The sequence below is a fragment of the Camelus bactrianus genome, chromosome X (assembly GCF_048773025.1).
Source record: "Camelus bactrianus isolate YW-2024 breed Bactrian camel chromosome X, ASM4877302v1, whole genome shotgun sequence".
NCBI classification, from domain to species: domain Eukaryota; kingdom Metazoa; phylum Chordata; class Mammalia; order Artiodactyla; family Camelidae; genus Camelus; species Camelus bactrianus.
The window spans coordinates 103,312,572-103,330,857 of record NC_133575.1 but is presented as its reverse complement, the minus strand read 5'-3'; the positions used below and the strand labels follow the sequence as shown (position 1 = coordinate 103,330,857).

General features: G+C 41.8%; 1 protein-coding gene across 1 annotated transcript; it reads right to left on the bottom strand.

Annotated features, from left to right (window-relative positions):
• Nucleotides 1-6,072: 6,072 nt before the first annotated feature.
• CCDC160 (coiled-coil domain containing 160) lies at nt 6,073-14,437 on the bottom strand. The gene is made up of 3 exons (XM_010968480.3): nt 14,075-14,437; nt 12,891-12,948; nt 6,073-7,119 (listed from the first exon to the last, which is right to left on the bottom strand). Exons 2-3 carry the CDS (start codon nt 12,900-12,902, stop codon nt 6,118-6,120), a joined length of 1,014 nt encoding a protein of 337 aa, XP_010966782.1. The 5' UTR covers nt 12,903-12,948; nt 14,075-14,437; the 3' UTR covers nt 6,073-6,117.
• Between the last annotated feature and the right edge of the window lie 3,849 nt (nt 14,438-18,286).

Sequence of the window (18,286 nt, the reverse complement as noted above, 5' to 3'; positions counted from 1 at the left end):
GTACACTGCCCTGCCCTAGTACAAACTGAGGAACTGGAGTCCTTCGATCTCAGCTCTTTATTTATAAACATGCCTCCGTATGTACCCAAAGGAGATTTCAGATAATTCATGTTTTATGGGGGAAAAGTCCTTATGCTACATGCAAATATATTTTTGTACTCATTGAAACTACATAAAAGTATATTATGCATTTAAAAGGTTGATTACCTCAAAACCAGAAATGCCCTCCAGGCTCTCCGCTGACATAACCCACATTTATGAACGCCAAAAGCAGCTCTCCAGATTTTCTTCCACTTCATTATATGAAGGGGAGATGTTTTGTAAAATCTTGAATAAATTTGTAAATTTAAAGAAAACATTTTGTCTTGTTATTGAAGATATTTTAATAAAGAGATCTTGAAATGTTTTTTTCCAAAAAGTGTTTCAGTTATAATGATTCCTTCATTATAACTTGGAGAAACTGAACAGCACAGCATGGAAGGAATAAGAAAGAAATCTATAAATCATCAAGCACATTTAACACTTTATAAGCAGTAAAGGAGCTTACAGCTTTTTTTTCTTAGAAAGTAGTCGGCTTTCGATGAAAACACTTTAGAAGGCAAAGATTCCAAGGGAAAAATACTGACTGAAGCATGATAAATAATTTGGAATTATAAAAAATCAGACCCCAATGCTATAATGAGTGTTAAAGACTCCTGGTTGTCTGTTAATTTGGTTCCATCAGTGCTGGAGCTTGTTTTAGAGAGCTGTCAATTGAGCTTCGTATTTCAACTGTTTTTGTTTATGTTATTATTACAATTAATTTCATCACTATAGGAAGAGAATGCTGTATCCTTCATGTAGACCTAATAACCCACCATCAGAAGACATACATTTTATGTACACTCTTTCCAATGATGAGATGCATCTTCACTACTCAGCTTGCCATTAAGAGATAGCTGAGTCAAGTTGAGTCTAGACTACAGTAATAAACCAGTTTATCTTTGAGAAACTTACATAACCTCTGTGTTGAAACTTCGGCTCATTAATCTTAGTACAAAAGGTGGCCTGATATAAGGGAACGAACACCATATGTGAAGTTGGACAGGCTGGGTTTGAGTTCCAGATCCACTACTTAATGTGTGATATTGAATAAGTCATTTAATATCTCTGAGCCTCGGTTTCCTCATCTGAGGTTCAAAGATTTTTGTGCAGATTACATAAGAGGATGTATGTGGGCGTGTGTGGCACAGAGTGAAGTTTTGTAACTAGGGTCTAACCAACAGTCCGAGTGCAGGCTACAGTACTAGTGGCGTAAGAACAATCTCTCAGGAATGTCTTCTATCACGGTCTAGAATACATGTGATGACACCTAATGTGGAGTCAACAGGCATGGGCTGAAAAGGCCAAGGAAATGCTGCAAGGACATCCCAGAATACTTGCTCAGAGAACCAGGTATAAACTGAGTCTCCTGGGAAATGCAACCTGAACCCACCTAAATGTTACAGTCATCAAAAGGTTGGGTGTGATGAATGGTGAGAGAGAAAATGAAGAAAAAGAGAGAGAGAATGTGAACAATAGCTCTGGCCACTAAACAGGGGAGACACCACCTTGATACTCCGTGTGGAAAGGAGAGCACACCTACAATACATGGGGAACTACAGCTTCAGTGTCTTATGACAACAAAGAACAAGACAATGACTTATTCTTATCTGAGCAGCTGTAGTAGTGGGTCCCCAGCTGCATGGCTCCCTGTGCCAAGGGGAAATGGAAAATAATAGCCTCTCTTGTCTCCATTCCCTCTTCCTAGATGAGCTTTTTCCCACTGGAGCACTAGAGCAGGGATTTCTTCCTCCTTCTGGGATTCTGCCTGCCAGGGCCAGGGGCCAGCCTTACACTGACCTGATTGGAGGGGGACTAGGGGGGCACTAACCCAAGAAAATTCCCTTTATAGGGCCTGTCTTAAGGCCAGAGAATCCACACGGCAGATTCACTACTTTGGCTTAAGGCTTCAGATACTAGTAAAATCGAAATATCCTCCCTGCAAATGTGTCCCATCTTCGAAACATATCACACATCATTGATACACATACTATGAATGAGTTTATCATATCCCCTCCAGAGAACACAATCTGACGGTCAATAAGTGTAAAAAGTTTGGTGAGAGTAATAGCTAGGAAGACACAGATGGACTTGGTCAATTTCCCCTGGTGAGTTATGTAATAATAACAATAACACTAACTACATGGTGAAATTTATTGACTATACATGATCTCATTTTATCTTCCCAACAACACTATTTATTAACCCCATCCTGCAAAATGAGAAAACTGAGCTACAGGGAATCATGCAACTTGGCCAAGGTCACACGGCTAATAAGTGGATAAGCAAAGTTTGTGCACTTAATCTCTCTGCCATTCTGCTTCCCGGGCAGAGAAGCAACTGTGCTGTTTCTCTTTCATACATCTCTTTGAAACCAGACCTCTCGCAGTGGACTTAGCTGGATATTAGCGACGAAAATCTCTTAGGTCTTTAGTTTCCCAAACAGAAACGATGCAGCCAAAAGTACAGTGGCACCAGCAAAAATTTATTTCCTGCAGTTTGTTATCTGGAACCTGATGTTTCTATCACGAGAACTTCATTCTCCCATCTCTCCGCAAATGGCTGGAATCACAGTAGTTTTCAGAGTAGGATTTCACATGGGACTTTAAAATTTACTCAGCAAAATGTAGCATCCCAGTGTTCTAATTCATTGCCATTAAGAGTTTTCTTTGAAGCCAAATAGACCTTCCACATTCACATTCCAGAAATGCCCCCGCCCCTGCCCCCATGCTTTGCCTGGAAAAATCCTTCTTATCCTTCAAGGCCCAGCTCAAATGTCACCTCCTTTATGAAGTCCTTCCCAGCCCCACAGGCAGAATTAATTGATCCTCCTCTGTGCTCCCAGAGCACTTTCTATTAGCACTGTTGGAGAGCACTTGCCACGTTGTTTTAGTTAGTTGCGTAAGTAAGGTCCCTGAGGTCAGAGACCTGTCTTATTCATAAATCCTTTCATCCCCATATCCCTGGCCTGGCACATACCACATTTCATCAAATCTAAAACCCTATTGATTGTAACATACACCATTACTTTATGAACAAACCAAGAAAGATTTAAAAAACCAAACACTGACAATTATACTATGACATGCCATCAATTTAAAGATGTGTCCCAAATTCACACACACACACACACACACTATATATATATATATACACATACACACACAAAAATATATATATACAACACTGTGTATATATAACAATAACACTGTATATATAACAATGTGTATATATATAATGTGTGTAAATATATATATATTTAGTTAAAAGTGTGTCTTTGAAGTGATTAACTATGATAATAAGTGCTCAGCAAATGTTTCTAGGACTAGATTGTAAACTCAAAGTGGAGCAGATATTCCTAAAGCTCATGCTTCTTAGTAAGTCCAGAATTGGGAGCTGGTAGGGAGTAGTGTGCAATTGCATTGCTAATTTCAAATGTTTTACCCACCAGATTAGAGGGACGAGTGGCCTGATGAGCCATTCCTGTTAACAAACACCTCCACATCGCCCATCCAATAGACTAGAAGGTACAGTGACAATATGTTCTGATGTAAACTGGGGGCCACCTGATGCAACAAGTGAGTATGACTGTAGAGACAATGGGACAGAGCATTTGCGTCTGCCTGGATTCTGGGTCTTTAAGCAGTTCAACCCACTGCTGTTCCCATCTGCCCATGAAGACGGACAGCAACTGCTCGGCTTTCTCCCAGTTTGTTGCGGCCCTGCTTTTAAAAGTAAAAGCATCAAAAGATGTGATCCCTTCCCAGCTCCAAAATGTTGGCTCTCCTTGGCCCTCTGGACTTAGTGATTGTATACTGGCTCCCTGGAGAGTGTCTGGATCTTGGCTTTCTCTAGGTCCTTTCCACATGGAGGGCCTTGCTGGGGCCCAGCATCCCAGGCTGTCTCATCAGGAGCCTGTGTTTTAGTTCCATCCTGGAAATACACCCCCCAACCTGAGAGCTGGGCTAATCCGTGCACTTATCTTTTCTGCACCTCCCTCCACCACACTCCTTCCCCTCCCCTCAAGCATGAGCGCGCACACACACACACACACACACACACACACTCATGCAAGATAAACCAAGTTGTCACTGAAGACTTTAGATGTGTGGTTGGTTGATAGAAATTCTCCTGGAGTAAAAGCTCCTTTTTAAAAATTGAAATATACTAAGAGGATTGAGCCTAGTAGCTTAATACAATTTGTGAAATATTTTAAATGTGTAAGCTGCTCCGCACACTAGCAGTCAGGGACTGAAGGTCCTTCTGGGGCAAGGACAAAGGGGTCATTTTTAACGGGGTGATGGGGAGGAGAGTCAAACAGGGCAAAGACTTCCTAGTCTGCTTTTGTGCCTGGACTCTTGGTGGGAAGCAGTGACCATCGAAAACCTGAAAGTCACCTTCCTCTTTGAGTAGGCTGCCAGCTTCTGGGTGAAGTCATCAGGACTAAGTCAGAAAGCTCCAAAGATTATCATCTTCCAATTTAGTCCAATCTTCCCAGGCTGGGCAAGCCCTGCTCAGCTCCATGTCAGCCTAGTTCGTCTCCATTCAGTGCCTTTCCTGACCTTAAAGAACAAAAAGGAAACGAGAACGGAGAAGAAATAACCTCAAGTACTCCCTTTCTCCTGATTTATTATTGACACAGTATTTGGAGATGCTCAAAGTGTGAAAAAAAAAAAAAGAAGTTGTTGTATATTTCCTTTGAAAGGAGGGGGCCGGCAAAGCAGGTCCCCCGAAGTATTAGAACTGAACACGTCCAATGCCATGGGAGTTGTACTTCCTCACAGGTAGTTACATTTGTGATTAAAAGCACTGTGGTGAAATCACAGAACATTGAATTGAACAGAATTTGGATGATAGATCTACTCCCTCATTTTATAGACAAGGACTTTTAGGCCTAGAAGGTTAATTAGCTAGTTAATAACAAAGCAGGTCCTAGAACCCAAGTGTCTAGAGTCCCAGTTTGGGCATTTTCCATCAGGGAAAATACCTAAACCCTTACCATTGTATTCCACCTTCACAGTCTGTAGTTACATTTGGTTCATTGGACTTAAAAATACCATACAAATAGAGCTCCAATTACAAAAAAATCTTGTTGATTGATACAAACAAATGCACAGTCAATTGGCCCATAGTTTCCACCAAGGGCCTGAGTAAGTATAAAAGAAATTGTCACTGCCCGGGCTCTTTACAGGGCTGGATTCCTGTATAAATCAAGCCAGCTAACAGCTTACCTAGATGACATCCAACACCTTTCACTCCAGTCCCTGCCAGCTGGTGATGTAAACGGGACAGGAAGCTTCTACATTTTCCCCTGGTAGAATTTCCCCTGGTAGAATTTCAGAAGAACTGTGTCAACAACGCCCCTTGCTGGTCAACATAAGGAAACGCAAAACCCACTGCTGACAAAATCAGGGCTCTAGAGAAGGTCACAGCCATGTCTCAAAGTCTTCTAGTCTATGGGAACCATGGCCAGGTCAAGGCAAAAAGCCTGGGGAAAGCAGAGGGGAGGAATAAACTGCATTTTTGGGGAGATGTTAATATGTGCGTAGTTGAGGTTAGATCTCAGAGAAAGCAGATACATTTCTAGTATCCCACTGAGTCTGAATGGGCAGCTTTAAGACCCACACACATGTTATGCTTATATACATGAATGAGATTTTTATTGTTAATATCAACAAACCCAGATGGAAGAATATTCACGTGTCAAGGACATATTGCTCACAGATCACAAAATGGTTGTGGATTTGTATTCATTGATGATCTGGTGAATCACTACATGTTTTTGAGTGAAATATATATTTAAAAAAGATAGCTGAAGCTTCATTTCTGTTTGGATTCTGGCAAGAAATTCACTAGAAAGAGAAAACAGAAGCTTTGAAGTTAACATCTACACCTTTTACAGATATCCTGATTTACCAAAGAAGGAAATTATATCCCATTACACACGTTTTAAGTTGCACACAAAGAAAGCACCAGAAACACTGATTTGGCTCAGTGATTTGCCTAATGAAAGGTGTATTTTATTTTATTTTATTTTTAAGTTTTAAAAAAATCCCCCATCAAGCTGTCAGGATTATTTGATGACGATACAGAAGCAAAATGTTTCCTAAGCAACTCCAGGGCTCTGTTATTTCTTGCTTGTAGGGTCTTCTCAGCCTTCAGTTCACTCTTGATGGCACTGAGCTCTCCTCGGATCTTTTCCATTTCTAATTCATAATACAATTTCATTTCCTCCTTAAGGAGTACATTTCCGACCTCAGTTTGCCTCTTTAACTTCTTAACAGCTTCTTTTAAATCTTTGTTCTCAAGGCTCAACTTGTGGATGACTTCTTTGGCTTGCTCGAGCTCTTCTGTTAAGTTTTTGACATTTGTTGCTTTTTCAGAGAGGTCATTTCTTAAAGCTTGAAGTTCCCAGTCTTTCTTGGAAGTTTCCACCCCTGCTTCTTTAGACTTTAGGGGTTTTGTGGAGACTTCTTTTTTGGAGTTCAAAAGTTCTTTTTCTGCATTTTCGAATTCCTCTTCTATTTTTCTGCATTTCATCTTAAGCACTTCAAGTTCTTCATTCAAAATACTCAGGCGAAGTTTGGGAGACATTCCTTCAAAGAATTTCTTCTCTTTGTCTTTTTGTGGTGGAGTAAATGATTCCTCTGTACCCCAGGTAGGAGGCTCTTCCCCGCTATTAAAGCTTTCTTCAGGTGCAACATCCAAGTCAGATGACTCACAGGAGGCAGAATTTGTGTCTGCCTCATTCTTTGCAATGTTTATCTTTCTTTCTCTTAAATTTGGTTCCTGTTCGTTTTCATTTAGTTGAGAAATAAATTCTTTCCTTTTACATTTATTCTCTTCTTGAAACTTTCTACTCGACAAATTAAAAATTCCTTCCATTCTCTTGGCCTTATCTAAGGTCATTTGTTCAGAAGAAGAGTCAAGCTGAGAAGCCTCATCTAGAATATCCTGTGCACTGAAAAGAGGAGCTAACACATTCTCCTTCCAGTGTTTTCTTCTAGCATCCATTTCTTCAGGCACCTCTTCCAATTCCTGAAAAACAAAATTTAAAATCAAGGCACATATTGACACTGGCAGCTGGTGTAGTGGAAAGAACTAAGAATCCTGGCTCCTGGGTGAAAGAACCTAAATATTTGAGGGCTGGCTCTCCCTCTAACTCGCTGAGTGAGTAGGGCCTCAGCTCCTTCATTTATAAATGGAAAGGGCTAAACTAGCTAAGTTCTACAGACTCCTCCAGCCTTAAAATTCTCTGATCCTATGAAACAGAACCAATAAACGGGAAAACTTGGCTATTTATTGTGGGTAGAGAAAATAATTCTATGGGAAAACAACATGAAAACAGACTGCTTCAAAATAGTAAAAGTGATTTTAAATTAATAGGTTAATGTTAGTAAGTTAAACTTGTTTCCAAAGTGCTTGATTTTTTTTTTCTGGTTCTCTTCGGTTGGACTACTGTTTATTCACTCTTTAAAGTGACTAAAACATCAGGGCTTAATGCAATGTGAGCCGCTTTAGGTAAAGTATACCATGCAGACTTCCTTATGACTAACTCTGCCAAACGCCCTTCTGTCTTGACCTGTAAATTCCTGCTATTCCAGTCTTGGGCTTTGCTTCTAGGCAAGACTGCCAAGTGGACAGAATTCTATCCGTTTTGACAGCAATTTCGTGATGAGAACCGAATGTCAACAATTGAAAATATGAATGCCACCAAATGTGCTTTTCTCGAGATCCTGACTGCAAGTATAGTTTTAAGGTGACAACGTAGCATACTAAACCACAACCAGCTTTCTAAATTTATAAAAATTAGAGGCTATTTATTTTGTTTCCAAAAGAGTTTTCCCTATTCAAAGAGAGTCCATAACATACAGATTTCCTAAAGCACCAAAATATTTGATAAGAAACTATTTTTGAGTGAAGGGAGAAAGAAGGACCCAAACAACACACTGAAGGGCCACTGGCATCTGAAAGCACCAAACCGGTAACTGCAGTTACTGCCAAAGGGTGGGAAGAAGGAGGGGGTCACTTTATCCATTTTACACATAAATTTGCTGTAATATATTTGTAGCATCACCACTGAGAAAAATCAAAGTATGCCTGCATCTATTTTTCCCACGCACCCAAATGCAGTTTTATCTCGGCAACAGAAAAAATGGCAGTTTGTGTTCCTTTTTTAATTAATATTTTCTCTAATATTATTAAATATTACAAATGCAATATTATGTTATTTAATATACATTTATTTTATATTATATAAAGATACTAACAGATCTGCAGATTTTGGTAAAATACCGAAAAGCACACACACACACAAAAGGAATCTCATACCCACAGCCCTGAGATAAACACTTTTTGGTATATTATCTATCATTTTCTTTTTAACAACTATAGTTTAAATGCTAACACATTTTTCTTGCTATGGACAATAGAGAATAAACTTGATACCTACATGTACTGAACATGCCTGACTCCCTCCCACAGAAGAAGAGGGAAAAACCTCACTATCCCCATGGGTCCATCCCCACTGACAATTATTTGGCTTTGAGGAAAAGGAAAGGTACACATATTCAGTGAAGGTGTTAAAATGACTGGTTCCAAAGCCATAAACCAAGCTTTGAGTTGAGTCAATCGGACCACGGTAGGAAGCCAAGACTGGCAGTTCATGATGTGTATTTCCCATTGCAGCAGCATCTCCTTTCTCTTGAAACTATCCTTTCTGACTTTATCACTCTATTAGTCACCATCCAGAAGCATCAATGATCTATCTGTCCTTAAAGAGGAAGATGATCACAATCCTGCTTTCTCTCCTCTCTAGAAATACAAATGCAAACGACTGAGAGTGATTACCGTGATCATAAAGGAAAGGAACAGAGGAAAGAGAAAAGCATGGTGAGGCTAAATGCCAGTCACATTTTTTAGCGGTCAAATTTTTACCAGATGATTCTGTCAAAGTTTAAAAGTGCTCTCAGGTAGCAAGGGGAGAGAGATGACTATTCTTTCTATCTAATTCTGGATGAGAGGCACTGGTGAGACTGATCAGGAAGGAGGTTTGCAGAGGGGCAAGTAAGGTGAGGCCACTTTATAACTGGAGACAGCAACAATGACAAGCCTGAGATCTGGGTATAGAGAAAGATTAAAATGGAAAATTAATAATTTTGCACCTTGAAAAAGTGACTCCTATCTCCAAACCTCCTATAAATTTCTTGTGAAAAGTTATATATATATTTTTCAGTGTCACTACCTTTCTTCCGTGAGCCTCTGTACAATTTTCTGATATAGCCAATGCTTTTCACAGAACTGAGAAGAGTCCACTTATTTTATAACTGAGACTCAGAGAAGTTAAGTGACTTGTCCAAGTCCACACAGCCTGTAGTGGTAAAACTGAGACCCTGTCTCCCAGGTCAGTGCTTGTTCTAAAATTCCTCTTTATTCTTCTGCTAGGTTTCATTCCACAGATTGAAAGAAAACAACCCACTACTTTCAGAGCTTAGGTATTTTTAAAAGGCCACAAAAGGAGAGAGGAAAAATGAAGAGGGGAGGGTAAGGAGAATTCCATGTCACATATCAAAGGACAGAAAGAGAAAGGTTTGAAAAGCCTTTTGGAATTTCCCTCCCATGGCTTACACAGGGCAGGGTCAAAGGGTCTCTGAGCTGCTCCTTTCTTTCCCGTCCTTTCTTTCTTTCTTCTCTTTCATTGGCAAGATATCCTTTAAGGTCTTGTTCCCAAATCTAGTCACAGAGGAGGGCAAAGCCCAGACTGGGGGTAAAAGGTGCCAGTCTCATTTTCTCTTCACAAATTGCACTGTTTGTATTTTTACACAGAACAAGGTTGACATTAGCATTCTCTGGCAAGGGCAAGAAATATGCTTTGAGACAATGACACTTCTTCCTCTGCCCTGGCATGGCAGCCATTTTGCTTTCAATAAACTTGATTAGGTAATTTGTCACAGCATAAGGCAAATCAAACCAAAGCCATTACTGAAAGTATAAGCATGCCTTTTTAGTGGGTCAATTGCGAATATTTATTATTTTCAAGTGCCTACCCAACACTATATTGGGCATTGAAGGGCTGAAGGGTAGGGGAAGGAGGTCCAAGAGAAATGAAAAATTTAAAGAAACAAATAGCCAGGACACAGGAAAACAATATAAAGTCATATGACAAAAATAACATTAGTGGTCCTCTGAGCCAGTGATCCTCAGAAGTCCTTGGGACTGCACTGTTAAGGCATGGCCATCCATAGTATGGCTACACCTATCCATTTGTGGCTGACATGAATTAATAATGGACTCCCGAGGATTCTAGTTAGTGTCTCCCTGAAAAAAATCACCATTCATCCTCTGGTGACTTTCTTCTTTTTGCAGAGGCAAAGTAGTAGGACATTTTGGTGCCGCAAGGGATTTCTTGACTCATGGAAATGGTTTCTATTCACCTAAAGAATTTGGGAACCACTGATAAAATAAACTCAAAATGAATTTATAATGTAATATGATGTAACATAATGAAATTGTTGAGCTGAGCACAGAGTGATCACTTATTTTGGATCTTTAGGTAAATCGTTCCATAAAGATCTCAGGTGAATGTATATCTGTCTTCAAATAGCTCCAGAAATGAATATGCTGCTTATTGTGAAAGGAGAAACCCACAAAACCATCTTATTTTCATATTCAAGGTATGGGGCCTTGGAGAAAATGCTCATATTAAGATTGATAAGTGATCAAATATGTGAAATCTAATTATTTGTTTTCTACAATGTTCATACTTTAAATCACATGCTTTAGGAAAACTTAATAACATAAAATCAAAGATCTTTTTTCTCTGTTGCCTTATCTCATTTACATTAGAATTTGATTTCAAAATTTCAGGACCATCTCTTTTGCGTAAATCTAGACCTGTCTGCAAAATGCAATTATTCTTCCAGGCTAGGGTAGGCAGGGACCGGGAAACAGTTTGGGAAACCTCCAGGGGCTTTTCCCCATCTCGCAAGAGTCCTTTATCCCAGATGTTTAGAAAAGGTCATGTCCATCCTGTGATGGGCAACCCTCTGTCACTACCGTCAGCCCTCCTGAACTAGAGGTGTGGCTTTTAATCTCAGCTCTGGGGCAGTACGGGGAACACAAAAGGCCCTTCCTAGCCCAGGAACTTTTCCCTATCACTCTTGGATGGTTTCAGTTCTCCCAGCCCTCAGAAAAACTGCTTGGCCAAAATAGGGAAAAAAAAAAAAAGTCTGCTACAAAGAAAGGCACTGGCTTTATTTCTTTGCTCAATTGTCCAATCTGTTCTCATTTAAAATAGTAGTCCTCAACCTTTTTTTTTTTTTTTTGCTTCCACTGTTTCCAGGCACAAAATACTGCCATCATTACCTTCTCTTTGAGAAGATTCTGACCTGCCCACACCAGGGGAGTGTCCCCATCCCCCACCCTTTCAAAAATCACTGGCTTGCAGAAAACTATTAAATACCAAAATGAGGACTCCCCCAAACTGTCTGAAAGAAAGTGAACAAACATGTTTTACCATGCAGAATTGTAGGGAAGAAGGAAAAGGAAAGGAATTAATTCCTTGAGAAAGGAATTAGGCATGGACTATGGTGAAAGAAAGACTGAAGGAGTCAGATATCTTGGCTCCCTCATGTTAGAACTATGTGAAAACTTACCTTTTGTGAACCTCAGTTTCTTCACGTGTAATATAGGGACAATATACCTATTTTCAGGTGGTTAAGAGAAATTAATGAAAATGAAAATGGAAGCAATTTTAAAGTATACTGTAGAAGGGGAGAGTATAGCTCAGTGGCAGAGCACATGCCTAACATGCATGAGGTCCCGGGTTCAATTCCCAGGATCTCCATCAAAATAAATAAATAAATAACTGAATTACCTCCCCTCAACAAAAAATTTTAAAATAATAAAGTATACTGTAAACAATGGGTTTTGTTCTTTTTTAGGTTTTCCTTACCCTCCTTTGGAACATAAACCAGTCAAACAACCCAACTCTTCTCCAGAGTTGCCAGTCTGAAGTCATCAGACGTCAGAAAAAGTCAGTTTGAAAAAAAAAAAGTAAGTACTGTTAAGGTTAGTAGAGGGGGACCTACACAATCTTACATTAATTTCACCTGCATCTTTAGGGAAGAAGTAGCCCTACATCTGTAAGTTGTTGATGTCCCCAAATTTCCAAAGCTACATGGATTCTATCTAAGCAGAAAAGTGGTAGTTTTTTTCTACAACGGAAGATATTTGCATTTTTATCACCAGTTGCTTTCCCATGAACTTTCCAAATGTCGCAGTGTTTTTCAGAGCCACCCACAACTTCTTAGAAACATTACAGTTGGGGTACCAGTTTGAAGATCAGCGAGGGTGACTCTGCACTTGGAGTTTTCCCTGTGCTTCTGCATCATTTCGTACATAGTTTTATTTCACCAATTCGCTGTGACCTCCTGGCAGCTTACTCATCGTTGCAGCCCTTGCTGTCGCCTCACACATAGTAGCCCTCAATAAATATTTGTTGAATGAATGATTCTTAATATTCTTCCTGAAATTTCCGTACTTTGGTTCTAATTTAGTTTTTGTAAATACTTACAATTTCTCCTCTGGTTTATGAGGCTCTTTGAGGTGACATTTTAGGGAAAGGACTTTTATTTTTCCCTCAAAGTTTATTTGGCTCAGCTAAAGTCTTCAGGACACTTTATGAGGCTTTTTTTTTTTTGACAGTGCACAGACAGTGCTGATTAATGGTCTCATTAAAAGGTTGAAGATTTACTCTCTGTCTTTCTAAACACCCATAACAAGATAGCAGGCGGCACAACCGTACTTACAGTTACTGACATCCAAGACCTTCTGTCGGGTGCTACTGTCCTCCTTCTCCAGATTGAGCTGAAAAATAAAATGCCACAGCTTAATTAGAAAATATAATTACCCAGAATGCCTAAATCTGTGTTCATATCTGCGATGTAGCTTAAAATGACAAGTGACAGACTTAATGCTGTTTGGCCTATCTGAAATGTGATGTCAGACACTCTGAAGCAAGTTTTCTTTTAAACTTGTCAACCCAATTTCCCAACTATTACCCCACTAAGTCTTCCTTCTCCAAGCGGTGCAAATATCAGATGGGGCAAGAATCATGGTTGCATCTTATTCAACACAGTATCTCTTTGCCTTTAGCACCTATTGAACAAACGAGCCGCCACTGGCGGCGGCAGCAGCAACATGCTTGTTAGTAATGAGCTTGCCAAGTGCCACGTTAGCAGAGGCTGGAGCCCAGGCCTTGCCTCCCTCCCCCAGAGTCCAGTGAATTTGAAAAATCATTGAAAAGGGAAGTGATCCCGATTTTTGCCTTCATCTTTCAGAGTCCTCACATATGAGCCAAGAGTCCACTTCACGGGACAAACTGGCTCCTCTATTGTTTGGCAGATATTGAGAGCAAAGCAAAGTACCATTGAAAACTGGGCCCTGGGAACGGTTCCTACTCCCAACAATTCTTTGTTATTAGTGTGGAATCATTCTTTCTAGAAGAAAAGATACGGAGTCACCTTAATTCTGAAAGGCTGAGCACTATTAGTATGGAAATCACATTCTTGCTATAAAGCTGTATCTATGCATGCATAGTTTGGGGGTTTTCTCTGTAAATGGTTAACTGAAACTCCTGCCACCGCTGCTTCCAGTGGAGAGAAGGTGGCTCAGGTCAGGGTGCTGCCCCCCCTCCCCGGTCCCCACCGCAGGTGACCCCGTCCACCTCCCTAGTCCCTACCCCCTGGCTGGCGGGGCGGCGGGGAGAGGGCAGCGGGCGAGGCCTGACCCCACTCCTCTGTCCACACCCCGACTTCCACGCCCTGTTCCCTTCCCTCCCAAACGCCCGCCAGCTCCAGGCCCCGGCCCTAAAGGAGGAAGAAACCCGCAGTGGGGGATCAAGGCGGGGGAACGCGGTGCCTCCGCCCCGGGTCACCCAGGGAGGGCGAGGGGCGAGCCCCGCGGAGCCCCGCTTTCCCGGGCGCAGACGTACCTGGCGGCGTGGGTGGGGTCCGGTGGGCCCTGGCCTCTCTTCCCCCGAGCCGGTCACGAGCGTTGGGCGGCTGCCCTGGGTTCGGCGCTGGCCACCGCGACCCGGCCGGGCCGGTCCCGAGCAGAGCCTCTGCACTGCAGCGCCCGCGCGGGCCGCGCCGTTGCCTGGCAACCGGCCGGCTCGATTTAAAGGGACCCGGGCGCCTTAGCTCCGCGCGGCGGGCCGGGCGCTGCCTGGCGGCGGTCACCGCCCGCCCGAGCTCTGAGCATGCCCAGCGCGGCGGGCGCCGCGGCGGCTTCTGCCTGAAAGAAAGCCGAGCTCGAAGAGCGAGAGAGCCGAGTCGGGGTGGGAAGGGGCGAGAAACTGAGAGACGGCCCCACCCACGGTGGGCTTATTACGAAGGGTCTGGGTGACTCACAAAGCCTGGACACTGCAATTGCGGGGAAGGAGGAGGTGGCACGGGGCTAATCCCTAGGCCTACAGTTTCGCAACATGACACTGAGGACGGTTAGCACCTTCCAAGGTCGCCTGGATTCGGTTCAGGGTCCTTGACAATGTGGGAATTGCACCCCGCCCCCCGCCCCCCACCCCCTGACCATCAGCACAATGGTCCTGCCGGAATTTCTGCCTCTGGCCAACGTTCTAAGGGCCTGTGTCAAGAGAGCATGTCCCCTGGTCGTGCCCCTCTGGGAGAATGGGCTTGTAACCCGGGTAGCCCATGGTTTCCTCATTCAGCACTCAGGAATTTCTGAAAGCCACTCTTGCACCTATTTGAATTAAAATCTATTGCAGGCAACTAGTCCTACACTATTGGCAATGTAAAGTGATTTCCTTTTATCAGTCCCCAAACTAGTCTCTTCCAGCTTCAAAGGTTGCTCCCAAGTTCCAGGATTTGATTGGGAGAACAAGCCCATGTTCTTGATCATATTGTAGATTTCAGTCCTGGTATTTTGTCAGATAATTCAATGATCTTCTCAGACTTTGATTATCCTGGTTGCCCAATGTTGATTCATCCATCATCAAATCGGCCAAACACACTGACAACAGGCCTTGACCATAGTCTGACTGGGACTCAGCCTGGGCCTGACCAGAAGACAGGCCTGGCAAAGGTTGTGGGGCCTGAAATAGAGAGGGGTGGGAGTGTCCAAAATAGTCATTGTAGTGACTTTTAGGAAAGCTGGTATTTTCTAGGAAGCATGAGGGTGAAAGGAAACGCTCTCAAGTGCAAGGAGGTTTATGCACATTTTAAAAGTGGCTGTCTTATTTTTCAAGACCTAGTGAAGGGAATGACTTAGAAACAAGACCAGGATACATTTCAAAACTACAAAATTTCTTGGGAACCAGATCTAACAGGTGTTTGGTGGCTGGCAAGGTTGCATTCAGGTGCCCAGAGGCCTAGTTCTGTCTCCTTTTCCTCCTTAGAGAACCAGTATCAACAAGGGTTGGAGGCAGGAAGAAGCCTAATGTCAAAGTGTGTTTTTTTGTGGACCCCATCAGAATTAGTTTGTGGGATTCTGACATTTCTTCCCTTGACATTAGTTCTCCAAATTGCCTTGCATTTATCATGTCTATGTTAATTATTTTTAAAAGGATTCTATTTATTTTTGCCGGATGTAAGATCCCTTATTAATACAAGAAAAGAATCTTTCCTAATTGCTCTATGCCTCAGTTTCCCTGTTTGTACAGTGGGAATAATATTTGTACCTAACTCATAGGAGTGCTGTGAAGATTGAGTGAATTCATATTTTAAAAAATTTTTTGTTTAGTTTTACAGGGGGAGGTAATTAGATTTATTTATTATTATTATTTATTTAATGGAGATACTGGGGATCAAAGCCATGACCTCATGCATGCTAATCTTGCGCTGTTCCACTGAGCTATACCCTCCCCCCTGAATTTATATTTTTATTTATGTATCTGTTTTGCATTAATATTTTTAAAACCCTTAGAACAATGCCTGACAAACAGCAAATCCTATATACATGTTTGCTATTATTGTTAGTATTAGTATTATCTTGTCTTATAAATTCATTACCCTCCTAAGATATAAACACACTGATGGTGATAACTCAGGGTGTACTCTGGGAAGCGGAGTCAAAAGTCTTAAGAGTTAGAATGCCAAACCTTTATTTTCAGTAAAGTCCCAGACTCCCATTAGGCAGCCCCACTCTACTTCCATATCCCTGTAAAAATGCACAAAGGGTTACTTGGGTCTTGCTGTAATTCTATTTTTAAATATGGTGGGTCACTCCTTCATGTACTCAAGTATCAAATGGCTGACAGTAAACAACAGTGAGGACAGAGAGCTTTGTTATTCGAAGCCACTGCAGACTTGGAGATAGATTTTCAAATATGGAAGACAGAAACAGTTTACTACCCTCTGGAACTTTTATCAATCAATTCCAAAGCAACAAGGCACTTGATAATAATAGAATCATAACTCATACGATGGAACCCAACCTTCCTGTTTTAGCAAGTAGGATACTGAGACCCAGACAAGTACTGTGATTTACCCTTTGATCACACAGCAAAATCAGCTTCTTTTTGATTCCCCTGGCAAATGAGCCTTGCTTGAGTAGCCCCAAACCTAGGAAATTTGGGGTGATGAAAAAGTATATGTTTATAGGTATATGTCATATGTTGATATTGAAATTATTCATGCAGATAATAGTGATAGCTAATATTTCTCACACCTCACATCCTAGACATCAGCAGATTCTGTTGCCTGTGCCTTGACAATGTATTCAGAATCTGATGGCTTCTCATTGTCTCCACTATTATGACCCTGATCCCGCCCCCATCGTCTCTTGACTGGACTATGGCAGTAGACTCCTAGCTGCTTCTACCCTCACCCAGTGTTAGTTTTCTATAGCTACCATTATCACAAACCCGGTGGCTTAAAACAACAGACACTTATTCTCCCACAGTTGTAGAGAATAGAAGTCTGAAATCAAGTTGTTGGCAGGGTTGGTTCCTTCCAGAGTCTCTGGGAGAAAATCTCTCTCTCTTGATTTCTGGTGGTTGACTGCAATCTGTGGCCTCCTGTGGCTATAGACACATCCTCCAACCTCGGCCCCTGTCTTCACACGGCGTTCTCTCTGTGTGTCTTCACGTAGCCATCGTCCCTCTGTGTGCCCCAATTCCCCTCCTCTTATAAGGATGTTAGTTACTAGATTAGGGTCCACTTTAATCCAGTGTGACCTCATTTTAACTTGAATATATCTGCAAAAAAAACTATTTCTAACAAGAGCACATTCATAGATACCGAGGGGTAAGGACTTGAGCATATCTTCTGGGGGGACACAGTTCAACCACAAAACCTACCCACCATCTATTCCCAACCCAGATCCAGAGAGACCATTATAAAATATTAAGTCAGATCATGTTACCACTCTGCTCAAAAGCCAACAAAGTCTCTCAGTTTGACCTTGTAGTAAAACCCAAAATCCTTATCATAGCTCGCAAGGCCCTACAGGATTTGCATGGAGAATCCCCTCCCTCCTCCCCCCTCCCCTGCCAACCCCGCACACAATACCTCTTTGACCTCCTCTCCTGCCACTTTGTCCCTTGATGATTCCACTCCAGCAGTGCTGGCTGCCTTGTGGTTCCTAGAACGCCCAGGCAGTCTCCCACCATTTAGGACTTAGCTAATCTGTTCTCTCTGCCTTGAATGGTCTTCGAAACGTATGTGATTATCCACGTATCTTATCATCTTGCCTTCCTCAAGACTTTGTTCAAATCTTAGCTTCTCTGTGAGGCTTACCTCGACCCTTTTTTCTATCTATGTATCTATCTGTCGGCTCTTTTCAGTTTATTGCATGAAAGAGTTACACTAGCCCATGTTAAAAGCAGACTGCAGCGACCCTTCTACTTAATACTGTCAGCTTTCAACCTCTCCAGCATCCTCAGAAAACTAGAAATAGACTTACCATATGATCCAGCAATCCCACTCCTGGGCATATATCCAGAGGGAACCTTAATTAAAAGAGACACCTGCACCCCAATGTTCATAGCAGCACTATTTATAATAGCCAAGACATGGAAACAGCCTAAATGTCCATCAACAGATGACTGTATAAAGAAGTTGCGGTATATTTATACAATGGAATACTACTCAGCCGTAAAAATAATAAAATAACGCCATTTGCAGCAACATGGATAGACGTGGAGATTGTCATTCTAAGTGAAGTAAGCCAGAAAGAGAAAGAAAAA